We start from the raw sequence: 18,838 nt of genomic DNA, 5'->3' as shown, positions 1-18,838 counted from the left end.
AAGAGAATATTTCGCTAAACAATTCGACGATCGACAAACAAAATCGTTTTATCCGATGACTCAGACAACGTCGCGCGCACGGCTCGAATTTAGAGAGCAATAATATATCGGCCGACCAAATGTCCCCGACATTAGCAAGCAGTAACGCGTCGTATTATCGTTATAAGCGTGATGCAACGCGCATTTTCGACGATTCGTAGTACCGGTTTACGCGCAAAACACATTTACCAGACGCGCCGGCAAAAAGCGGCGAATTATTCCCCAATTAGCTTATTTCTGTCCGAGGAATCACCTCTGCCGTTATTCCGACGCCGACGTTACGCGTCACCCGAGACTCTCGTTCCCTCTGCCTATGGTCCAAACGATCCACCGATACGCGTTCGCTCCTCTGTAATCGGCTCGGTGAATTATCCCAACCGGTGGCTCGTTTCTATCGCCAACGCTTCGAAACGGTTCCCCCGCGTTTCGCAACTTTCTACGTACGCCTCTTAGTTGGTTACGCGAGCACGAATCCGCGTGGAGATTTATTCCACGCGATCGATCGAGCGCCATTACGCGCTTCGAGATCGGCCGTGGCCGGCTGCCGGGGGACACGGCCGGGCATCCGATAATTCCGGCGATTCTCGTAATCCTGGTGGTCGCCTAGTCGAACACCGTGTCGCGTCCTACGGAATTTTTTCTCCTTTTCAACTTCTCTGAACGTGGTCGCGTCAAATTTAGACAGCCGTAGTACATCTGTCGACTATAATATCCATTGACTCGTCCCCGTAAGTACCCCGCACTGGTACGCGCTCACGGAACAGAAACACGGAGGCGCGAGCGGACGCGCGTGTAACGCTCGTGTGCGTGCACACGCATCGCACACGGAATACGCGTGTTGCTGGTCGCTAGTCTTAAAATAAGACCGGCCACCGCACCGTAATAAATTCTGCGTGCCTCCTCCTTCTTTTCCTCCTTCTCCTCCTCCTCTCGCGTATCGTGCGTGTGTCTCCTTCTCGAAGTGTCAGTCGGTGGAGCAGCGAGAGAGAGAGAGGGAAGAAGGGCGGCAGGGGCGGCGGGAGCGAGAGAGAGTGTTGGTGAAAAAAGCGGGAGAAAAAAGGAAGAGAGGAGAAAGAGAGAAAAGAATAAAATGAGTCACGCGTCGGAGGGATCGAAAAGACAACGCGGCCCCCCGCCCCGCAACCCTATCTTTTCGAGTGCGCACCAGAAGCACGCGCGTTACTTTATAAATGTGCTCGCCAGAAGATGTTGCTATATATGTTAGCGTGTAATTCAAGAATTCGACCGGCGACACGCCGCGGCTGCTGCTACTCGCCTCGCGACACACGAAATCCGGAGAAAGCTGTAGGAGAAAGACGGACGCGAGAGAGACGCCTGGATCGGCTTTTTAATTTAGATTCGAAGCCATGTGCCGGGAGGAGGTCGCGAAGCTTCCACCATCGCGCGAGATACCGTTGCGAGAAATTACGAATGGTTTTTGTCTCGACGACTCGATCACCGGTGGCAAACTCACCCTTTGTCGTCGACGATTTGCTCGTCGAGTTCACCCCGTTGGAGCAGTCTCGCGATAAGGCGTACGCGAGATAGCTTTACGCTGCCGCGAAATATCCTGCAATCGTATCGCGCAATTATCCTCCACGAGCAAACAACGCTCCCTTTGTTCCCGGTTTTCTTTCACCACTCTGAGTCACCGTGGTTCAACGAAACGCGGCTTTTTCTGCCGGGTGACATCCGCGCTCCGCTCGTCGGTCACACCGGCACGAAACGTCTCCAACGTTTTGTCCCTGTCCGTGCGCGACCATGCGTCCATCTTCTTTTATTTGCCCGATCCTCCGGTAGCGTTTCCACGGAACGGAACGACGGAACGACGGAACGACGCACGGTCGCACTTCCACGCGGCCATCCCCCTGTTATTTCCTCGCGTTTTACGCTATACCGTTACCCGCTGGAAATACCGAAGCTGAATCACCTTCGTGCCAACGGACTCTCGGGATCGTCCTAATTCTTCTTTTCCCGGTTCAATTTAGTCGGACGACGGAACAAATACCGGAGCCGCGATCGCGTTAATTCTACGCTCGTTGCTCGTCGTTTTTAATTTCGAGAATTTTACCCGAGCCACTTTCACGCCGCGTCCACCCACGGCGCGCACACGCGCACCGTTTCTCTTCCTCTCGCTTCCTCTTCCTACGGACGAAACGCTCGCTCGAACGTGGATACCGCACACCACCGGGGAATTGATCGTCGAACTGGTCTGTCTCGCTCATTTTTCGTTCCAGCCCGATTATTCATTCCTCGGAACGTTTACTTGGCCGTTGCGTCACTCGTTGTTCCTGGAACACCTGGTCGGGACAGAGCATCTTATCGGGAAATCTTATCGAAATCGTACACGTTAAATTTAGCCGCGGTAGATTAACCCGTTCGTCGGTATCCTTCGTGATCACCGCGCGAATAAATCAAATACCTCTGTCCGTGCTTGCTCGACCGCGCGCGTTCGCCACCGCCGTGTGGAGAAACTGCGTGTCTCCTTTGTAACGTTGCGGTCGCCTCGCTAAACGATATCGAAGATTCCTCTTTTTCTCCCCCTCCGAGTGATATAAATCCGAATTTCCGTGACGGAAAGCGAGAGGAAACGAGCGTGCGAGCCGCAGGAAGCCGGGCGCGTGAAATAGACGCGTGCACGTATAATTACGCTCGCGTACACCTACGTCGCGTGGACATCGTGTAACGATCCGTTAATAACGTTACCGTTAACCACGCATTAGTGGTCACCGCGGCTATTTGCATATCGGATCGGTAATTTCCATCCGACGGCGGCAGGAGAAACGAGAGAGGCGAACCGCGCGCGTGTGTAACGGCGTGCGTGTGCGTCGTAGGTGAAACACTCGCGGCCGTATGAGCCGCGTTCGCTCCCGTCTAGGTGTCGTACCCCTTGCCGCGGCACCTACGTGCGCCATTACGGAGAACCCGTGTACCGGTGATTTATCCAGCGCGACCGAATCGAAAGCGTGTCCTCTCGATCCGAAATGGATATACGCACGCAGGTCGGCGACGCGGGCGACGCGGGCGACGCAGGCGACGCAGACTCCGACGGTGGCGGCAAGCCGCGCAGCGCCGCGTGAATTTAAAATGCGCGAAGATCAGGCTGGCCGATAACCGAAATAACAGTACGTCCCACCGCCAACTATCAATTACTCGCCCCGCCACGGGTGCTGCTGTGGGAACTGTCGGGGGATTAGAAACTCGAAATACGTATCTCTCGTATTTTTATTTCCTCCTGCTCCTCCTCTTCCGTCACCGTCGCGCGTATACGCGAAGGCCCTCGAGACACTCGAGCAATCGGTATTTCGAGGCATCGCGGCAGACGAGACGACGACCGCCGCCGCGAGACTTTCGAGCCTTCGAATCGATGGAAAATAATCGAGAGGAATTACTCCGCTCGGAAACGCGATAATCGATGCGGCGAATTTTATTTCCAGTATCGGTGTCTCGACGGCGGATATTGCATCTTCCACCGCGTGTCTTCGTATTTTAAAATATCTTGCCTCCCACCGACTGGCCGGCACATCTAAATATATACATAACCGCGCTGCTCGTGTCAATTTGCGGGAACGCGGAATGCACGCGGAGCCAGCGAGGAACGGAGAAACGGAGAAACGGAGAGCTGGACACGCGCTTTTCCGCGTGTCTTCGCCCCCGACCCCCCCGTTTAATTTCCACGCCGGCACACGCTCCTCGACGTCTCCGCGTCGCTGCTCGCTCCGTAAACGCGCTCTCTACGCCTCTAATAAGCCTTCGGGTATTCTCGTTTTTCGTTAATGCGGCGTCTATGCACACGGTGCACTCGCATTACGCTTAATGTCGCACGGCCACAGCAGTCGCGCACATGCGGCCAGCAAATTATCGCCGGTATATTATTGTGCTGCGTGTGCGTATAACGTGTTCGTTCCATCCTCCTTCGACGTTCGTCTCTTTTTCTCTTTTTCTTCTTTTTCTCTTCCTTTTCCCTCTCATCCTACCGTCACGTTCCTCTCTCGTTCTCTCGCTCTCTCGTTCTCCTCGTGTCTCGCCGTTCTGCCATCTCCGTCTCTGACTCCTCCGCTACACCCCGTGTTCCCTGCCACTCCTCATTTTTCTCTCTGTTTCTCCGTTTGCTCTCTTTCCGACGCGCGCGCCTCCGGGTACAAGCCAAGCGAAATGACGATGGTCGCGCGTGTACCGAGAGACACGTTATACCTCCGTGTATTTTTATCAACGGAAGTGCGTAGTTGTCATTCCTGCACAGCCTGCGCCTGGAAAAGCGACGCAGAAGGAGGAGAGCAGCGTGAAACGCGCCGCTCGTGTACGCGTGTATTTCTTGTTCCCGCCATTGTCGCAGGCACACGCGTCGCGCTCCGTGCGTCCGCTTCCTTTATCGTTTATCCCTTTCGTAATTTCGCCTTGCAGGCTCTTCACCTGTCCTCGTACAGTCGGGAAAATGTATATTTCTCCCCGTTTCCGCGAATCTCCGCGAAGAAGATGGTTTTCCTCGACGGTGACGTGGTCGAAAAATTCGAAGGTAAACACGCGACAGGAGGGCCGAGACGAGAAAGAGGGTAACCGCGTGGGCAAGTTTGATCGATACTCGGCCACCCTCGCTGTTACCTCGCGATTTGCCTGGTTAACGCGAGGAAAGCTTAAAACATGCGTCAGTAAAACATCAACTACCCAGATAAGCAGATAACCGGGCGTTGTGTGCACGCGTGAACCACTTGTCCGTGTATCCGTCCGTACGACAGGGCTGTATGTGTGGCCGGGGGACTGTAACGGCGAACGGATATGTTTCGCGAAGCCATGACGGCTGCGCGTTCACTGCATAACCGGATCAGAAACCATGCAATCGTATCTACTTTTCTACTTACGCTTTAGTTGGGGTGCTTCGCCTACATGCGATCACGATACAGCCGCGTCGCGCGATTACGAGAATTTCTTTTTTTTTTTTTCCTTTGCTTTTCTTCTTTTTTCGAACGCTCATCGACGCGCACACCCTCTACCGTTTTCCCCAACCCCCTCGATCAGGTCTGAGGAGAAGAAATTTTACCCGCAAGTGTAACGCGCGCGCGAATGCGAGAAGCACGGGTAACGAAGGATTTCGCGCGAACCGACACAGGCGAGTGAGACGTCGGCCGACTCGCGAGATATAAATTTCGCGGGGGATCGTTAAGAGAGATCGGACAGCGCTGATCGCGGAACGGAGTCGCACGACGGAGTCGAGTTTAACGATACTCGGTTCCTCTCCTCCCCCTCGGTAATAATTCCTCTCATTTTTCCGCGTTAATTCTCATCAGCCGACGTTTTCTACGGATTCGCGTTAACAGCGCGATGCGAGATACCGCGAAACGTGGGAAACCTCTCGCCCACTTTATTACGACGCTTTTGTAGTCACGCTCGCGGCGGCGGCGGCGGCGGCAGCGGCGACGACGACGGCGATGGCAGCGGCCAAAGAAATTTTCTTCGAATAGCTCGCGCTAGGCCGTGCCTCGCGTTCCCCTGTATATCACCGGTCGCCACTGCTCCGCGGCCATAATTTTCTAGCCACCTGTGTGTTGCCAGCGATCACGCTGGAATCCAGAGCGTCCGCTTTCTAAAAACCGTAAGTAACGCGAGAGCAGAGAAGATCGTTCGATCGATTAAAGTGGTCGATGGCGGAGGGGACGACGGAATCGGGGTTTCTTTGCCACCGATCGCGAGCGATCGCCGCTCGCCACGATAATTGATTAATGGGAATGAAAGAGGGAATAAAGAGGGAACGCGTATGGGACACAATGAAGGTGAACTAGGAGGAATAAACGGCTAGCTGCGGAATGCGTGTGCGGCATAATGTAAGCAATTACTTCGGTTCTTCGTTTTTAGATCGCGACTTCCGATACCGGGCCTACGAAGCAACTTGATGCGTTTTTAACGAGAATAAAATGGTAGCGAGATAGCGTAATAATTAATTGTTCGGTTATCTCGAATTTCGTATAGCTGTCTTCGTTGCGCCGCTGGTATCGTCTTTAATGGATCGGGCAATACGTTGGTAATTACGTGGCCCTCTTTTCCTAGCGTTATTCGAACTTCGACTCGAATCGTTAACAACGAGGGAAACCGTACGCGATATCGATGTTCGACGAGTACAGCGAAACTTTGCAACAACCCGCTATTCCGCGATTTCGTCTTTTTAGACCGAGATCGAGCGAAGCGTCGTCGAAGGCTATCCATCGCTCGAGGCTTCTCTGTGTTTCGATTTTGCAGATACTCGGCTCGGTCGTCGAAAGAACTTTTCTCGTGGTCCCCCATTTTTTTCTTTCTCTTTCCGTCCCTTTTTCGTTCATTTTTTCTCTTCTTATCCTATTTGAATCGTCATCGCGGTCACCGTTGCAGCGGAGATTTCCAACGAAACTCCGAGGCTGGAGCGAAATAAAGCGTAGGTTGAATGGCGTTGCATTACGCGGAAGACTCGCCTTTAATCATCCATCGACGCGCTGGAAACGTACTCTTTTCCCCGGTTGTTGACGGAATGCGTGCGCGAAATATAATTCCCGGCTCGAGGTGGCACGTCGCACGCGTATTATTACGTGTCCGGCATCGGCGTGTCTAATTACGTTCGATTCAATTTCGAAATTACGTTTCGTCGCGAATTATTATCTGCCCGCGTCGCCCCCTTCCGCGACGAAACCGCGTCAGAGACGCACGCGAGCGAAATGAAAAAGATTCGGAGAAGGAAAGAAGGGAAAGAAACAAGGAATAGATAGATAAATAAATAAATAAATAAATAAGAAAAAAATTACGAGTTAGAGGATATTCCAGGTTGATAATCGGAAATTCTCGGCCTACGACGACACCCCTGCCCCCCAACGCGACTCGTTCGCTAGTCTACGACGCACGAGCGTCCATACAATTAATTATTGACCCGTTTTAATCGCGTTAGGTCTAATTAGCGGGGAGAGGGAGTCCGTCTCAAAGTTGTTAATTAAATTGGTTAATGCGATAAAGGAGTCCATAGCGGAGTTCTCTACGTTCCCTTTCTCTTCCCGCCTCTTTCGTTCCCCCGTTCCATATCGGGCTCGTTCGTGTCTTTGTGTACCGCCCGCGCCGAGCTGCACCGCGCGAAACGTAGACCAAGAGATACTTTCAGCCACGGCGATTATTTCAATTATACCGTGTAGCCTCGGGATCGCAAACCCGCTCCGCTCCGGTGTGTATGCTCACGGTTTCGAGCGAATAGCCGGCGTGACGAGTAATGGACGCCCCCTTTTGCGAATGTTTATACCGCCGCCACGCTGTATCGTAATCCCATTGAGAAGAAGAGGCTGCTATAATAAGAATTTCAATCGAACGGTTATCATCGTCCCTGTAATTCCGTTACGCGCGTGTTTTCCATCCTCTGTCGCGGGAAATTGCCGTGGAATTTCTGCCCGGTTCAGAACCACCCCCGGCCCTCCCACCGCGATAATTACTTTTAAAATAGAATCCTCTCTAATCGTTAACGGTGCACATTTATTGGCAAGCGTACTCTCCTCTTGTTTACGAAAACCGCGCTATTGCGACTAATCCTCGCGATTCCGCGTCGGTTTCTCCAGCGGTCCACTTCGTCACGATTAATCGGCGCTTCTTCGAGTGTCGCGAGCTCGAGGCGTGTACGATCGCTCGACGATCGCCGTGAACGTCGCACGCGATGCAGAGACACGCGGAAGTCGATGGAACACGAATTTTCAGAGCGAATCGCGTTGCCTGCCGGTCGTCTCGCCGCTATCTCTTTCACGCGATCGAATATTTCAAAGCGGGGTGTGGGAAAGGGGAGAAAAAAGGCGGAGGAAAGAAAGGTGGAAGGAAGAAAATTGTAAAGCCGCTGGACAGCGTCGAGTTTCAACCGGTCAAACGCGCGTTGCTCGGTATTACAAAACCGGCGACGATTATAACCGGCAACGGGTAAATCGATAGCGGCGACCGACAATAATAAATACTCTCGCGACCCCCCTCTGGTCTTTTAGCGTATACTCGATTCGAAATGCCGTGTCTCGATAATCGAACCGAACCACCGTATAGGTTTCAGAGATATTCCAGCCTGTGCACGCTGCCGGGCCGTCCATTCCTCTCGCGTTCTTGCGGATCGCCGTTGTACGACACCTCTGCCGCGTCGCCTCGAAATAACCGTCGGTGGCGTTAGCTCGAAAAGCCCCGGCAGTCATTAATTATAATTAATATCGGTGCCGATAATGGCAGCCACCGCGGTTCGTATATTGCCAGGACATAGATCGGCGAGAACGCCTCTAACGTGTAAGTGCGCGCTATATACGTCCATATAAATTTCCATCTTCCATCGAGATGATCGTCCCTGTTACACAGCCGCGTTTATACGAGTGGTCAATTTGTAGGCTGGGTCGGTGGTTGGTCGTTAAAGAAAAAGGAAGATACGAAACGTACGTCGAAGAAGCGCCACAGAGTCGGCGGAAAAGAGGAGAAGAGAGAGAGAGAGAGAGCGCTCGCGCGCGGTACAGTCCGTGGAGTCGTTAAAAGCTACGCGAAAGGTATCGACGACGTGGATTAAACGTTGCTCGTTATACGTGTCGTGGTTGTAAATTGTCGTTGTAAATCAATTGGCCAGATCTGGCCGGGCTGAACGACCTGATAAATAGGATTAACTGATTTACATGAACGAGATTCGTCCGGCCAGCATCGATCATAATCAACGCTCTAGATAGCGCAATCTAGAATTCATTTCCGCCGGCCGTAAGAGTTCCTCCGTCTCAAAGTTGTTTTTTTCTTTTCCCTCTTTTTCTTCGCTCGCCACGCTACAGGCCAATCCATGCCAGCATCCGATCGTGATCCTGAGGGACGTTGCCTCGTCGGATATGGAGTCGTTGCTGCGCTTCATGTACCACGGAGAGGTTCACGTGGGCCAGGAGCAGCTGGCCGCGTTCCTCAAGACGGCGCAGATGCTGCAGGTTCGAGGGTTGGCCGACGTGAACAGCGGTGCTGCCACCGCCAAGATTCCGCCCCCATCGTCGTCCGGTGGAAACAACGGCAGTGCACCGGTAAGTGCCATTTTTCCGATTTCGTCTTTTCCCGTGGTACGCTATTTTCCGTACGATTGCACACGATTCCATACGATCGAATTCGAACGACAGGCGACACCGCGCAATCCTTGGCAAGACAACGGCAGAGGAGAGTTGAACGAGGGTGCGCTGAGTCCACCACCGGAGAAGAGACCTAGAAGCTACAGTCCACCGTTGGGCAACCACGTGGAGCCGAAAACGGACCTTCAGGAATCGCTTTTGAGCCAGGCTCTCGAAGGAGGACCCACGATACACACCACGCCCACGAACAATGTACAGGTAGGCGCGACATTTTCATCGAGTCGATGATTCTCCACGCGTGCTTCCTTGCGAAGAACGGATACGAGAAAGGGGTTTATCGTTGGTTACAGGCGCAGTCTACCGGCGAGGACTCGAATTCCATGTCGGACAACGAGGAGGAGATATCGAATAACGACAGTATCTTGAATTCCGTGAAGACCGAACCGAGCGACATCCTGAACGAATCTATAGAACATCATCGTAACTCGTTTCCGATCTTGGGATTACCAGGTAATTTCATCGAAATCGATTACTTGCCCCCTTTTCCTCGTAAATATCGCCGGCCCTTACGATTTCGCTGCAAATCCGCGCGAAATAGCATCGAGTCGATGAACGTATACTTATTTCCTGTTTAGAGTTCACCAATCCTACGAGACAATTGAGTGATTATGATCGTAATTGATAATTACAGGACTGATACCGGGGCCATCCGGGATCCACGCGGCGAATCAGGATTCGAATTACGGTAAGTGATCAGAGCCAACGATTCGATTTCACAGTTTATTACGATTTCGTAGCCCAGACTATAGTATCCTCCCGTCGATTCCCTCAAGACTCTGGTCTCTCGTTGTTGCGTTGAATGCATGGAACTCTCGTACCTCTCACAACCCTGCATCCCCTTGCCCAACTTACCCCTTTTGGAAAAATAACGGAAAAGAAAGTAAGAATACGTAATAATAATGATAATAATAATAATGAAAAAAAAAAATAAATAAATGAAAAGAAAACCAAAAAAAAAAAACATGGCGAGCAACAGCGTATCGCGGAGCTACGTCTCCGACGGCTCTTCGAGTTCGTTTGTCGGAATAATATCGATTTTCCTCCGCAAAATGGCCTGCGGTCGTTAGAAACGGAATTGTTAGGGTTGCCATGCAAAGGCCATGCTTGACTCTTTTTAATCTCGAATTCTTTAAACGACCCTTCTTCGAGGCTTGCCGAGGCTAAGCGAACTAATCGGTCGGTCGGTCGACGAAGTACGAATTCTCAATCGACTGTTCAAATTGTTTATGGAAAAAAAAAAGAGAGGGTGGAAGTACGGAAATGGCAATGAAGAAGGACAAATGTACACACGTTACCACATTCATCAATCGCAATAAAAAACTGACGAAACAAAATTGATATCTGTGATACCTTGAGATTTAAAAAGTGAGAAATATGTACGTGTCTAAAAAAAAAAAAAAAAAAAAAAAAAAAAAAAATGTAAGAATTGTACGAACAGAACAGAAAACGAAGGGCTGTGGGAGGACAAAAAAAATTGAATAGTGTTTAAGGGATCGTACGAGATTGGCTGAGGACTGACATTGGCTGGTGGTTCCAGGGCGATGGCAGCCCTCTGGAGGAGACGGTTCAAGCTCGAGTTCCGGTTGGTTGCCGGGTACGTCCTCCACGAGGAACGAGCACCCCGGGTCTGGAACTTATCAGAGCGGAGTTCACAACTCGAAAGGTCAGGACCTGTCGTCTCTGCTCCAGCAGCATCACCATCACCATCACCTCCACGCCACCAGCCAAGCGTCGCAGCAACAACACGCCTTAAATGCCCTGAACTCACTGAACTCCCTGAACAGCCTGAATACCGAGCAGCTGACGATGATGCATCAGAAGCTGCAGAACAATCTGCAGTCGTTGCAGCAACAGCAACAAACCGCCAGCGCGAAAACCGAGCTGAATCTGATGCTTCAATCGTGCGCCAAGGAGAAGATTCAAGAGAGTATGGCGTTGTTCCATCAACAGACGCATCGTCGGTTTCATCAGCATCCTCATCATCAGACGGACACCACGAGTCAGACCGGGAAACCAAAGTGTCCGGAGTGCGGGAAGATTTACTCGAACAATTCGAACTTGAAGCAACACATCGTGAACGTGCACACCGTACAGACGGAATACGTTTCCTGTCACGTGTGCAACAAGCAGTTCAAGACGAAACAGTACCTTCAGATACATCTGTTGTCGATGCACGGTATACGGAAACGGAAGAGTTACCCGTTGTATCAGATGCAGACGCAGATGCAACAGCAACAGTCGTCGGGGGGTCAGGTGTCCGGCGGCCAGCAATCGCAGCAGCAATACCCGACACCGGCGGAAAGATGGCCCGAGGACAAACAGTGATCGGAACGCGTGTCTCGTGTATCGTTGATCGATCAGAGCATTGACGAGACACGCGTGTTTCCCTTGGACGATGTATTGCAGTGAAACGAGAAAGAGGAGGAGGGTCGATCAGAGTGGATGCTGGCAATCTCTATAATTGACCCTAAGGAATTTTCACGGATAGTTGGGAATTTTTTTTTTTATTTTTTTTGGCGGATAAAGCAACTATGACCTCGCAATAATGCTCGTAGTAGATGTACATATACGATTGTAAAATTGCATAGGAAAGTAAGCGTTCGTTCTTGCCGTAGACGCGCTCGGTGGATAGTTTTATATTTTTGTTCTCTCTTTTTTTTTTCTCCGTTTCCTGTTATTTTTTCTTTTTTTTTTTTTTTTTTTTTTTTTTTTTTTTTCTCTTTTCTTTCTCGTCTCTTTCGATAGTTAGGATAAAAGGACGGAGGTGGCGATAGGCAAGAGGAGGGTGAAAGAGGGTGCTGATACGAGGATTGGCCGACCTATTTTCGTATTGTACCGCAGTGCGCAGCCAATCCTTCGAGGCAGCGATAAGTAAGCCCCCGCGATTGGCCAACAGAGACTTCTTGAAATTCTCGCCGGAATTCTTATCGGCATAAATAGCGGTGGAGGAAGAAAGAAGGATGCGTCAGCCTCGTTTCTCGAAAAGAGAGTCATTCACGGGAAAACGTCGATAGGGCTGTATTCACCCCTTTTGAGGATTCGCGGTCTTTAAGGGGAACCGAGCGAACGGAGAATTCTAAAGAAATAGCTGAACCGGTGAAAATAGCCCTTCTAATGGAACCGAATCTTATCGCGAATATTTCCTTTCTTTTTTCTCCCTCTCGCTCTTTCTCTTTCTCTCTTTCTTCTCTTCTCTCTCTTTCTCTCTATCTGTCCCTCTCACTTTTTCCCCGCGTTTTAAGCGAATCAAATTTCTCCCCCCCCCCCTCTCTCTCTCTCTCTCTCTGACCCTCGGCAGATTCTTTCATCTTCGTCAGAATGCAATTAGATCGAGCGAATTGCGGCGATGTATTTTTACGAAAACGGGGCGAATTATTTCCGACCGTGGCGTCGAAACGAACCGAATTCAGGCCGCAATATTCGCTTGTCTTTTAACGTATCTTTGTACAGGGTGCTTTTAAAATATTGACACGCGTGGCTAAAACCGGTAGGCAGCGATGCAGCGCGTTCCATTTGCTCTCTGTCGTTTCCTCGTCTTGACGCGTCACATTTCGCCGCGACCGTATGTAAACGTGTGCATCCGCGTTCGCGTGCACCTCCGCTGTCTGTGCCCGTGCATTTTCAGGCACACGTGCACAGGTCGAAATGCCCGCGCACATTTAGGCTCACGGAATTACGAGGCAGAAAGAGATAGACTGGCTTGTATTGATCTCGAGGATTCAACAAACAGCACCTAGTGCCTCCCGCTCCTTCCTCTCTAACTTTACCTTACTCTTCCACCCTCGACCTCACCCTATCTCCTGGTTCGTTTTCCACGTATTCCGTGGAATTCGACTTGTCTCTTGGATATAGTTTGACGAGCTTCGGCTCAACCCTCGTTCCGAACGATAGTTTCCGAGCCAGCTTGTTAGCGGACGTTTGCCTCCTGTTGTCTTTCGTTTCTTTCCACCGGAGTTAGATCGGAGATGATAAATTTCCTCTTTGCTCTGCCTTTCCGTGATCGATAAGTTTCGGACGCATGATCGAGATAGAGGATGGAAGGACGTTTGGTACTCGCGAAACTCGAAGTGCAGTATCGTGCAAAAGGATGGTATCGGCGCGATCTACGTGGTTCGAGGATCGAATTGTCCATGGCTAACGGCGCGTGTGTTGTCAGTGTCGAGCCATCGGATCAGGGTTTTTCGAGGGTGAGGAGAAGAAAGTTGCGCGAGACACGCGATGCTCGGCCCTAGCGAGCGTAGGCCACGCGATGGTAGCGCACGATCAGCCTATCACCCCTATTGCGAACCCCTGGCAAAACAAACCCTGCCGGCTTATCCAATTCCACGGCATTTCCACGAATCTCTTCCATCTCCTGTCTGTGCTACCCAACCCTGACGCTCGTAGTTCCGACGTAAATGGAGGTGGAGACTCGCATTTGTTCCAGCCACCCCTTCCTCCCCCTCTTCCTCCCTCTCTTTCTCTAACTCTTTCTCTTTTGCTCTTTGTCCGCTTTAACCCTTCTCCGTCTCTCACCCTTCGTTTTTGCCTACGCTTTCTCCGTTTTTACCTTCGCCCCGCAATCCCTGCCATTCAACCGGTCGGTTTGAACCGTCTTCTTCTTATTTCTTGGCGTGAAACTGCGTCACCTTTGAGAGCCAGCGAGTCAGCCTCTAAAAGCACTTGCCGCTTTGGTTTCACTGACAGACCGAGGAAATGGTTCCACTTCCTGCTGTCGTGGAAGATGATGGCCTGGTAACACGTGTCTCTCTCCCTTTTTATCTTGCTCTTCTTTCTTCGCCCTCCTTTTCTTTCTCTCTCGAGTCGAGCTTCTTTTTAATAGATTCTTCTCGTAGTTAGCCACGATTGGTCGTAAATGTCACTGTCGGTCTAATTTTAACGATTGTCTAAGGTCAAAGTATGTTTCGAATATCAGGCGCCACTTGGAGAATAAACGTGCGAGAGAACGCTTGGGGTTTCGTTTCGGGACTGGACGAAAAGTGCATTCCAGTAGAAATAAAATTCGGGTTTCACGTAATTCGCGTTTCCCTCTCTTCTTCAATCGACCTTGCCGTGGAAAACGCGCCTAAGAGCCGCTCTCTGATTTTTCCTTCGTTTCCTCGACCGTCGAGCGGGAAATCTCAGGTTATGCCGGCGAAATCGACTCTCCATTCGTCGCTCTCCATAGATTAGAGTCATCTATCACCCGGATTCGATCCGGATAACCTTTCGTTTCGGACCTAGCTAGATTCTTATCGGCCCGATAAAAGTTTCCCCGACAAAAGTGGCGTGTCGTCTCCGGCGCGTTCGAGCGAGCTCCGCGTACGCAATATCTTGCGTCATTGTCGGGGGTAAACTCGGGGAAGGATGGCTGCGAGAGAAATTGCAGGGAAAGTATGAAAGCTATCGCGTGATTATCGTATAGAAAGAAGGAAGGATCTGCCGCTTGTATCACGCGTGTCACGTAGTTGGAGTCGGTTCCGCGGGAAATAACTTTTTCTTTCTCTCCTTTAATCCCACGCAGTTGCGTCGTTTCTTGCTCCTCCCTTCTGCCGTTCGACTCGGAATACAGATTCCCTCGATCGACGGAGAAGAGGAGCGAGGGTAGCATTAAAAGTTGCGAGAAGAAAAAGTCGAGCGAATAACACGCGAAGGTATGATCGATTGCGTTCCCTAGGAAAGTGTAATCTGCCTTGGAAAGTGGCTGGAGGAAAGGGCAAAGTGGAGAGACAAAGAGGCGAGGAAGAACAGGAAATGAGATGGGATATAAGGATATTGTGGCCCACTTTGGCGACGACGACGATCAGATACATCGAGGCTTTGGGGTCGGTAGAAAAAAGATGGCTGCTCGTAGAGGGACAGGGTAGATCGGTGGAAGAATAAAAATGGGATTTCGTGCGATAAGCGGGACGTATACCGTCGAGTTCAAATGTTTGCTCGCTGGATTCTCCTTTCGTTTACCTCGTGGTTGCGTATTTTTTCGTCCTTGCTACTCTTTTTTTCCCCCTCCCTCGCCAAGGTCCACCTTATCCCGATTTCCCGCTGGTCCTTCTCCCGTTTCTTGTCTCCTTAATGTTCCGCAATCCCCTTTTTCCTAGCTTTCACCCTCGTGGCGTCCACGTGTTGGCGGTGCGCGCGAGGAAAGGGGCGGATCGGCCGAAGCGAAGGGCGGTTCATCCTATATTGCGTCGTCCGGACAAATGACAATTGCAATTCCCTTTCGGAATCTATCGCATTAGTCTTCTGCCTCCGCGCTAAACCATTAGATCTCGGCGTAAAATTTCCTCTCTCCTTTTAATTCCGTTAACGGGGAAGATCGTTGCAAGTGCCAAAAAATTAGATACGGTCACGCTACGGGGAAAGAAAAATGGGGTGAACGATCGATTTTGATTCGTAATATCGTTTCGTCGTTCGTCCTCGATTTAGCAATCGCGACGGGTGATATTTTAGTACAGCGACGGGCTTGATCGTAGGTTACGTTAACGAAAAAGAACAGCGACGAAACTGGAGTAAAGAGTCACGAAGCGTGAGGCTCGTTTAGCTTCTCGGCGAGCTACGCTTCGCAGACGTCGCCTGGCGAAATTACGAAAGTTTGGCGCGCCATGGAGAAAAATGGGGAACGGAGAGTGCGCGCGGCTGGAGAGGAGCGTGTGTCACATGGCACCCGGTTCCTCTTACTATTCCGCTCGTGCACGCTCCCTGTATCGCTTTTATTTTCATCTTATCGATTCTTTCCGGTTCAAGCGAAACGGATAACGTCAACCGAATTTGTGGCAAGGGGTCGGTGGAGGGGTAACTGGTTCGTATTCCGAGAAGATTTCGTAACATGCGCGAAGAAAGGATGCGGCTGGACGAAAATCGATCTGGAGTTAATTAAAGAAACTAAATTCTCCTTCGCTCGCGCGTCGAACAGTGGGTATCTTAATTAAATTGCTCTCTAATTAGCAACGGTCGTGTCTTTTTTTTCGCTTTTCATCCGCCCCGCAAAGGTACGCGTTTCCGTGTATACACCGTGTGAAATTTCCAGTTTCTGATCGTCGCGTCGTTAGAATGTACGCCTGGCCTACGTGCAGAGGCATCGGCGAACACCAGGCTTGTTCCGCCTGGAGCGTATCGATTGTTCCGCGTCGAACGTGTAGAGGAACGATAGAACGAGATTGGGTTTCACGGTTGCAGCAACGACGGATGGGGTGGTGGTGCAGCACACTTTAGCAGGAAGATTGATTAAGCTGCCGCAGCCACCGCCGCCCACGCGAGGTATATTAAAGACGTGACCCGACATAAAGGAACCCCCTTCGTCTTCAGCTACTATCCGTCTCTTTCTCTCGCTTCATCCAACCCTATCTTCTTCTCTCTGACCACATTGATTTTCCACGCCACTCTCTATCTTTTGCCTTGCTCTCTCTCTCTCTTTCTCTCTCTCTCTCTCTCTATCTGCCACCTCTCTTTTCTTCGCGTCAGTTTCTTCTTCCGTCTTGCCCGGTAATTTTCTCTCCGCCGCAAACTCTCTCCTCCTGCTCTTCCTCGCACATCCACCCCCTCTCGTTCTGTCGGAGGCGTACAAACAAGTACGATGGAAGAAACGTTCTTCTCGCGTTCTCCTCGCCGTTGTTATCGTCTCGAGACTCTGCGGTCCTCTATCTATCGAGCTCGTTGTTTACTTTAGCCGCGAGCTCGAGCTGGCACTCGGCAAAGAAAGAGAGAGAAAGAGAGAGGAACACGGAGAGCAGCCGGAGTTCCCCGGCTCCCCGAAAGCTTTGCAAGTTTGATTGAATTCCAACGAGTGGCCGGTATCAGGAAATGGACAAGTTGCTTCGAGGTCTGTTTCACCTTACCCTCCGACTCCCTCTTCCCTCTTTTCCTCTTTCCTCGTCCACTACTGTCTTTTCCCTTTTTCTTTTTTTTTTCCCCGCCCTTCCAATCCGAGTACTAGTCGTCCGCGAGAAAGCTTTTAGCCTTTCCTATCCGAGTTTCGAGTCCAGACTACGGGGGTTATTTTCGGTTCTCACGTTCCCCGGTAGGGATTAGAGAGGACGCGAGAGATTACAGAGTTTCGTTATTGCCGCGCTAAATGTTCGTTCCCGTTGTAGTTTCTGAATTAAACGCGACCGGGGTCTAGAGCTTTTATTAAAAGCTCGCGCGCAGCTTCAATTTTAAAACCGTCCCGCGGACAGACGTATTTGAAATTAAAATAGAGCTTGAAATTAAAACGGCGAAGACCGGGAGAGGGAAGATGGAGAACGGGGGGGACGGGGGCGGGGAGGTAGAACGGAGAATAGATATTTTATTCCGTCCGGAATATTTATTTCGAACGGCCCTTTTGTTCCAAACGGTTCCATTTCTCAACCCCCGGTCGGACGCCTAGTCTCGCACTCGGGGCTCCCGCACTTTTCCGACCTTCGCGTAGATTGCATTTTTCATACGGATCCCGTTAGGCGTGTTCGTCGCGGCCATTGTCGGGAATTTTCGACGCTGCGTAGATCCCGGCAATCCACGAGATCTTTCCACTTTCCTCCGCAGCGTCTCATCAATTTTACCGAAGGTCTAGCACCCCTGACCGGGCTGCGTCTCCTTGTCCGTTGCCTAACGCGTCAGACTTTTGTCGCTTCGGAGTATCCGTCTTGCTCGGACGGATCCCCACTGGGAAGAAGGGTCCTCGAAGAAATTCAGTACGCTTTCCAAGGGTTACTCCGTTCTACCTTTCCGACTTTGGACGAAATCGATCAACCGGCGAAATTTCGCTTTCGTTCGTTTCTCGCCGATAAAGGATAACCGGTACACGTCACTCGTCATCGATGAGCGACATACGTAAATAGATGGCTCGTCGTTGGTCTCTTTCGATTAAATCGAATTCGGTCTGATTCCGAGAAAGGAAGCTCGTGTCTGTTCTGCTCGGTAAATACGTTCGAATTAGCCGACCTCTGCACCCGTGGAGGTCCACAGCGACGCAACAAATGTCCTCTAAAAATACGGGAAGAAACGGGAACAGCCGCGTTCCAGGCGAAGTCGGTTGAGCGGCGCGCAAAAGCCATCGGACGTTTTCATGAACGAGGAGGAAGAGAGGGAGGACGAGTTGTGAGAAGGCGAGAGACGGTTACGAGGGCAGCAGCAGAGCGGTAGGGGGAGGACGGGGTGAAGTGAGAGACAGAGCAAAGAGAGAAAGACACGGGGAGAGAGAGAGAGAGAGAGAGAGAGAGAGAGAGAGAGAGAGAGAGAAAGACGGAAAGAAACGGTAGAGAGAGAAGAGAGAAAGAGAGAGAGAGAGAGAGAGCGAGAGAGGCCGCGCTTTCCCCGAGGGTCCTGGGATCGATCCCTGTGCAATTTCCCGCACATGTCCGCATTGATCTGCCCTCACTTGCCCCCGGCGCCCACCCTTGCCACACTGAACCACCGCCGCCACCCCCACTGACGCCGTCACCGACGCCGCTGCCGCCGCCACTGCCACCGCCACCACCACCGCCGCCGCCAACCACCCTTAGCTTCTTCGGGATCCCTACGATCGTCCAAACACCCGTCTCTCGCGCCGTCGTTCGCTGTCCAAAACCGTTTCAACTACTTCCACCCGTTTCCGGATTCGATCCCTTATAGTTTTCCAGTAACGTGTCTCGCAGAACGTGGCTCGACACGCGTCACGCGCGATACGCCTCGCGGCAGACACGATTTTTCAATTTGAGGGAAAAGAAGGAGAAAGAGAGAGAGAGAGA

General features: G+C 51.2%; 1 protein-coding gene across 4 annotated transcripts in view; it reads left to right on the top strand.

Annotated features, from left to right (window-relative positions):
• The window catches only part of LOC108555533 (protein abrupt), a 57,282-nt gene that overhangs the window by 27,817 nt on the left and 10,627 nt on the right, over positions 1–18,838 (top strand). For all 4 annotated transcript variants that reach the window (XM_017911205.1, XM_017911206.1, XM_017911207.1 and 1 more), the window contains exons 4-7: positions 8,817–9,053; positions 9,147–9,353; positions 9,446–9,605; positions 9,787–9,840. In XM_017911205.1, coding sequence (XP_017766694.1) covers positions 8,817–9,053; positions 9,147–9,353; positions 9,446–9,605; positions 9,787–9,840 — 658 coding nt within the window. The remainder of the gene's footprint in view (positions 1–8,816; positions 9,054–9,146; positions 9,354–9,445; positions 9,606–9,786; positions 9,841–18,838) is intronic.

Source organism: Eufriesea mexicana, unplaced genomic scaffold, assembly GCF_001483705.2.
Source record: "Eufriesea mexicana isolate 0111107269 unplaced genomic scaffold, ASM148370v2 scaffold124, whole genome shotgun sequence".
Classification (NCBI taxonomy): Eukaryota; Metazoa; Arthropoda; class Insecta; order Hymenoptera; family Apidae; genus Eufriesea; species Eufriesea mexicana.
This window is presented reverse-complemented; position numbering and strand designations above follow the sequence as displayed.